This window comes from Anomaloglossus baeobatrachus, chromosome 6 (assembly GCF_048569485.1).
Source record: "Anomaloglossus baeobatrachus isolate aAnoBae1 chromosome 6, aAnoBae1.hap1, whole genome shotgun sequence".
NCBI classification, from domain to species: domain Eukaryota; kingdom Metazoa; phylum Chordata; class Amphibia; order Anura; family Aromobatidae; genus Anomaloglossus; species Anomaloglossus baeobatrachus.
In genome coordinates, this window is record NC_134358.1 from 480,067,399 (window position 1) to 480,074,898 (window position 7,500).

Below are 7,500 nucleotides of genomic sequence, written 5' to 3' on the forward strand. Positions count from 1 at the left end.
ACTGACCTTCATTTCTTAAAGTAATGATGGCCACTCATTTTTCTTTACTTAGCTGCTTTTTTCTTGCCATAATACAAATTCTAACAGTCTATTCAGTAGGACAATCAGCTGTGTATCCACCAGACTTCTGCACAATACAACTGATGGTCCCAACCCTATTTATAAGGCAAGGAATCCCACTTATTAAATCTGACAGGGCACACCTGTGACGTGAAGACCCTTTGCAGATGACTACCTCTTTAAGCTCATTAAGAGAATGCCAAGAGTGTGCAAAGCAGTAATCAAAGCAAAAGGTGGCTATTTTAAAGAAGCTAGAATATAAGATATATTTTCAGTTGTTTTACACTTATTTTATGCCACATGTGTTAATTCATAATTTTGATGCCTTCAATGTGAATCTACAATTTTCAGTCATGAAAATAAAGAAACCTCTTTGCATGAGAAGGTCAGTCCAAACCTTTGGTCTGTACTGTATGTTGGCTCATCTTCTAAGTGTATCCACATACAGTACATTATAGATAGCCTTACTTTGGTCAAGGGTGAGGCAATCCATATTTGGTTTGACCTTTTAAGGATATCGGTCAGCAGGATATATATATATAATATATATATATATATATATATATATATATATATATATATATGCACATACATACACACTATGTATATTATATGGTGTGTGTATATGTGCATATATAGTGTGTGTATGTAACGCATATAGATATGTGTGTGTGTGTGTATATATATGTATATATATATATATATATATATATATATATATATATATATATATATATATATATATATATATATATATATATATACACATATCTATATGCGTTACATACACACACACTATATATGCACATACATACACACTATATATATTATATAGTGTGTGTACATGTGCATATATATATATATATATATATATATATATATATATATATATATATATATATATATATATATATATATATATATATATAGTGTGTGTATATATGCACATATAGTGTGTGTGTGTGTGTGTATATATGCATATGCATATATAGTGTGTGTGTGTGTGATATATATATAATAATATTTTTATTAAATTTTTTTATGAGGGGACAGCTTAACATGTATCATCATGGCTTTTCTTTTTGTTTTGTTTTTCTTTTTTTAAAAATGAATACATATCCAAGCAATTTACACAGCATTTTGTAATGCTTTTGAAAATAGACGAAATACATATTATTTTTTAAGCATTTTGCCCGGAGGCAGTACTTTACAGTGTAAATGCCATATAAGTGGAAATCTGCACTGTAGTTGAGCAGGTGCTGACTGGAGTGTATTGATCACCTAACTAATTAAGTGCGGAGTCGGTCAATAGTCCTGGCTGTACTAAACTCTTCATCTCAATACATTTCAATCATCTCTGCACGGAAAGTTTTAATATAGTACCTAATGGACAGAATGGTGCTTGGAAAAGAAAAGACCCCGCACAGTTTAATTTTCTGTGTGACTGAGCTAAGTAAAGGCCTTCTTCAGTGTCTGGTGTTGCGTGCTTGCAGATACAGGCAGCAGGCTCAAGAACGGCCTTTTTCATTGTAATGAAGGTTTGACTGATGTTAGTGATTTGAGTGATTTTTGTGCCCCCAGTCTTTGTCACAATCTTGCAGATTGCTAATTCTATCTGCTCGTTATGGCAGTGTATAGATGAACTAAAGAAAAAATAAATACAAATGATTGTAATGCCAGTCGACATAACAAATTGTATAAACCATGCCTCGTAACAGAATATTTTCAATGGGCGCAAATTTACTAATCCTGTTTCATTTATAGACTCCATAAAATGAGCCAAATTTATTATCCCAATGATTCACACTAAATAATAAAGTTGGTACATCTTGGTTAGTCACTTTTAGACCAAAACTTTCCTCCTAAAATGTTGGCGCATTCTCCCGTCTTCGAGCGCAGTCCAAAAAGTGTCTAAAACACCTAATGTATCAGCTCATGTCAAGATTCAGGTTAAATATTTTTAATAGGTTAATAGATTTAGTAATTAAAACTGTTGTTTCTGGTGAAAAAAAGCATAGTTAAAATTCATTGTAGTAGAATATGCTTGCAGATATCAATAAATGGGTGGAGACTTGTCAGTTCAGCGGAGCGGGCAGGGAGAAGCATCGAGAACATACTCTTGGGCTAGTCCCCTAATCAGTGGCCACACTTTATAAGCTGTATTTAGTGTCTTAAAGCCCTGCAGTGTTTTAGAGTAAAACCTGTATGTTTCTAATGCTGGCGCTGGTCTCTGATTTATGTTGCCCCTTTCTTTGGCTTGCATGAATCAAATGACGGGTTCCCTTTTAAAAGCGTTGTTCATTACTGGTAAACATATGCTTAAAGAAGTCCTTAATCCATTTGCTACACATACAATAAATAGAAGTAAACTTGAGACTACGGAACAGGAGAAAGACTTGAATATTCTGGTTACAAGTAGTGATGGACGGACTCGCAGATAACCGGAACCAGCGGACCTAAACAGATTTTGTTTAAAAATCCAGCTCTGGCCCAGAATTCATCCCGGACATCTGGCTGGATGCCAGTCCTCATTTAAGTCTATGGGGACCAGAATCCAGTTATTTTTAAAAATGGTGGTAGAAGGAATGGAAGGCTGTACTTACTGAGGGTCTGGTGCTGCTGTAACTGCTTCCTGGCTACTCCTTCACTTCGAAGGACACTGATTACCTTCATTGCATATGCACTGCTTTCCCCATCCACCCAGCTTCTGGTTGCAGTTAGACATGCCCCCACATTGAGTGGCAGCATGTCAGCTGACCTGACTGCTTTCAATCAGACGCTATGCGCTTCTATCGTGATATAAAAATCAAATATTTGGTGTAGGGTCCCCCCATGTTATGATACCCTGCACAGATGAAGCCTATGGCTGCAGAGGAACCGTATGAGGCTTTTTTTTTTTTTAATGAAATACCGTAATTAAAAAAAAAAAAAAAAAAAAAAAAAAAACCTGTCGTGCAGTCCCGTCTGACCCAAGGTTTTGATACCCAGCCATCATAAAGTCCGACACCTGGGAGCTGGTATTCTCAGGCTGGGGAGACCTATGGTAATTGGCCTCCAGCCTAAAAATAGCGGTCTGCAGCTGCTTGGAATTATCGCATCCATTAGATGTGACAAATCACGGCATTTTACCCGGCTCTTCCTGTTTGCCCTGGTGCAGTGCCAATCAGGGTAATAAGGGGTTAATCGCAGCTCACAACTGCCACTAAGCCCTAGATTAGTGATAAGGAGAGTTTGAGACCTAACATTAATAATCTGTTAACCGAAGGTAAATACACAATCACCGAAAAAATCCTTTTGTTTGACATAAAATAAAAAAACACCCTCTTTCAACACATTATTAACCCCAAAAACACCCATGAAGATCCCACATAATCCACATGATTCCAGGTCTGCTACATCTGAAGCTCACAGCGAGCACCATAAAACATGACTGCCTGCTGTGAGCTTCAGGCAGAGACTGAGTGAGCCGCGCAATCAGTTGTGACGTCACTTAGAGACACTGCGAGCACAGCTGGAGGTTCCCACATGTGACTGCAGGTAACTTGACTTGACGGCGGGACACATGTGTAGGGACTGTCAGACAGTAGACATACAGTATATGTGGGGGATGTAGAGGTAAAATTTGCACTAGAACCCGAAGTTGCTAAGATGTTAAACAGCTCCTTCTGCCACAAATGACACCAGTATCATAAATAGGACATTTATAGTTGGAGGCCCCATATCCTTGTTTACATTGGGATCCTCAAGTTGTACCTTTTTCTGCAGACACCAATAACTTTGAGTGTGTTGTAGATGTTATAATTCTGGTATTAGTCAATTTTTGTTTAACATTGGAGGGCTTTTTCAGCTTGAACCGACAAAACACATATTTTTACATTTTCTCACCTTTTTGTTTTTTTTTTTTTTTGTGTATTAAATGATTGTGGCTAATATTGTTTTGCAGGCTCTGTGTATGTGGATATCCTCGGCAACATGCAAGAAAATTTAAAGGCGTCAGGAACAGAATACCAGTGTCCGCCGAGTTTATGGTGCAGCTTCTGACTGGCATTTACTACTCATTGTAAGATTACACCTGTGTTATTCTCTGCTTTCATGGATTCTATGTGCAAGTGCTTAGTCTCCTACCAAGGGTTGGCTAAAAATCCATTCATATACAGTAGGTAAAGTATTGAGACCCCTTTATATTTTTCTCTTTATTTCATTGCAGCCATTTGGTAAATTCAAAAAAGTGATTTTTTTTTCCTCATTAATCTACACTCTGCACCCAATCTCAACAGAAAAAAACAAATGTAGAAATTTTTGCAAATTTATTGAATAAGAAAAACTGAACTATCACATGGTCATAAGTATTCAGACCCTTTGCTCAGTATTGAGTAGAAGCACCCTTTTTGAGCTAGTACAGCCATGAGTCTTGGGAATGATGGAACAAGTTTTTCCCACCTGGATTTGGGGATCCTCTGCCATTCTTCCTTGCAGATCCTCTCCAGCTCCATCAGGTTGGATGGTGAACGTTGGTAGACAGCCATCTTCAGGTCTCTCCAGAGATGCTCAATTGGGTTTAGGTCAGGGCTCTGGCTGGGCCAGTCAGGATTGGTCACAGAGTTGTTCTGAAGCCACTCCTTTTTGTTATTTTAGCTGTGTGCTTAAGGGTCATTGTCTTGTTGGAAGATGAACCTGCAACCAAGTCTGAGGTCCAGAGCACTCAGGAAGAGATTTTCTTCCAGGAGATCTCTGTACTTGGCCGCATTCTTTTTTCCTTCAATTGCAACCAGTCATTCTGTCCCTGCAGCTAAAAAACACCCCCATAGCATGATGCTGCCACCACCATGTTTCACTGTTGGTATTATATTGGGCAGGTGATGAGCAGTGCCTGGTTTTCTCCACACATATCGCTTGGAATTATTACCAAAAGGTTCTATTGTCATCTCATCAGAGCAGAGAATCTTATTTCTCATTGTCTGGGAATCCTTCATGTGTTTTTTCACAAACTCTATGCGGTCTTTCATATGTCTTGCGCTGAGGAGAGGTTTCCGTCGGGCCACTCTGTCATAAAGGCCCAACTGGTGGAGGGCTGCAGTGATAGTTGACTTTGTGGAACTTTCTCCCATCTCCCTACTGCATCTCTGGAGCTCAGCCACAGTGATCGAAGGGTTATTTTTTGCTTCTCTCACCAAGGATCTTTTCCTATGATTGCTCAGTTTGGCTGCATGGCCAGGTCTAGGAAGAGTTCTGGTGGTCCCAAACTTCTTCCAATTAAGGATTATAGTGGCCACTGTGCTCTTAGGAACCTCGATTCATGCAGAAATTATTTTGTAACCTTGGCCAGACCTGTGCATTGCCACAATTCTGTCTCAGCTCCTTGGGCAGTTCCTTTTGACCTCATGATTCTCATTTGGTGGGACATGCACTGTGAGCTGTGAGGTCTTTTGTATAGACAGGTGTGCGCCTTTCCAAATCAAGTCCTATCAGTTTAATCAAACGAAGCTGGACTCCAATGTAGGAGTAGAACCATCTCAAGGAGGATCACAAGGAAATGGACAGCAGGTGACTTAATTGAGTGTCTGAGCAAAGGGTCTTAATACTTATGACCATGTGATATTTCCGTTTTTCTTGTTTAATAAATTTGCAAGAATTTCTACATTTTTTTTTTTTTTTTTTTTCCCTTCTATAAAGATGGGGTGCAGACTGTACGTTAATGAGAAAAAAAATGAACTTTTTTTGAATTCACCAAATGGCTGCAATGAAACAGAGTGAAAAATGTAAAGAGGTCTGAATACTTTCTGTATAGAGTCCAACAATACAGATAGGGCAGCACTCACCAGCGTCCAGTAAAAAAGACTTTATTCATGGTGCAGGTAAAAAAGCAGGAGCAGAGTTGACAGCAGGGCCCCCTCATGGACATGTCCATGAGGGGGCCCTGCTGTCAACTCTGCTCCTGCTTTTTTACCTGCACCATGAATCAAGTCTTTTTTAATGGACGCTGGTGAGTGCTGCCCCATCTCTGTTGTTGGACTCTATCCAGGAACTTTTTTTTGCTTGGGGGGATAAGCACCACCTGCCCAGTGTATGTGGAGGATTACCGTCTGCCATCTACATAAGCAACACGGCTGATGCCCAGGGGTGGGTAGCTGCGGCAATTTCTGTTGATTGATCTGCTGAATACTTTCTGTACCCACGGAGAAAATAGAGGATTATCCAGCTCACCTAATTCATTGAAGACCATACATTTGACCGTGCACGGACCAAGTAAAGTCAGCCAACTGCTGGATATCGCCCTGTGAATTTATTCGTACCCACTGTATACCTGCATAGGCCCTTATCTGTTAAGCAACCTCTAAATATTGCATATAAGAGTAGCTTGTGTCTTTTGTGGCCCTACTTTAAATATATCATTTGACTAATAATGTTTGGACGTAGTCTACAATGTGTGGTAGGGTCTTCCTGTTATGTGCTCTGAGTTCTCAAACCTAAAATATATCAATAGGCCACATTCACCCAATGAAGGCAAAAAGTGTCCATCTGGCCTTCGTTTACTGTTTTTATAATGTTTATTTTGCTTTGTGGAGTAGCCCAGTAAACAGTTCTATTGTATACAGCAGTGCGGCATATGTTTTTGGTTTTTCCCCCCACATTGGGAGCCTATAGGTGATGTTCCTGACATTAATCACCAATGTACACTGCAAAACATTGCATTCCATACATCAAAAACCATTCATAGATGCAGCAGGCCACCTATGATAAAGGCGGGGCAACGCAGGTGCAGAATACCCATGAGACGACCACTCTCAGCCTACCATATCATGGAGGGGGTGGTTGCTAGTATCAAGCATGCACAAAGAGGAGGATTGCATAAAACCGGTATCCCTTTAAACCTGTATCCCTGATTTGCTAGTGACACATATTTGAAAAAATTCTTATTTCATCTACTGTCACTTTTTATGTTTTACTCATAGCCAGTAGGGCCCTTTTTTAAGGGCACCAACATAATGGTGATCACCACATGTGGTGTTTACGCAGAGGTATCCCTGGAATCAGCTTGTACTGCTCTCTAGTAGGTGAAGCCCCCTCTTACACACTATATAGATAGGTAGGCCGACTGCTAACTCTCCAGAGTCTCTCCGTACCCAGAATTGCTATGCACTCCAAGAGCTCTTATGCTCTGTTGGTCGTTGATGGACTCTGGTAGCAAATTAGCTTCTGGAGAACAAAAAGGATTGATCCACAGAAATCCAACATTTTTAGATCCTGCTCTTCCACGATGTCATCTACATATGACCTACTTAGGATTTACTCACCTCAAAGTTTCATGCCTTTGTTCTACTCAAAGGCGCAGTACAAAAAAGCTACCTGCAGCCTGATGGACCCTAACAATGAAGATGGGATCTGTAGGGTTTCTTCCATTTTCCTTGAGTGTTTTGTTTTGTTTTGTTTTTTTGCTCT

The 7,500-nt window shown here is 39.5% G+C and overlaps 1 protein-coding gene across 3 annotated transcripts in view; it reads left to right on the plus strand.

Moving 5' to 3' along the window:
- The window catches only part of HYCC1 (hyccin PI4KA lipid kinase complex subunit 1), a 184,742-nt gene that overhangs the window by 158,022 nt on the left and 19,220 nt on the right, over positions 1 to 7,500 (plus strand). For all 3 annotated transcript variants that reach the window (XM_075315364.1, XM_075315366.1, XM_075315365.1), the window contains exon 8: positions 4,004 to 4,120. In XM_075315364.1, coding sequence (XP_075171479.1) covers positions 4,004 to 4,120 — 117 coding nt within the window. The remainder of the gene's footprint in view (positions 1 to 4,003; positions 4,121 to 7,500) is intronic.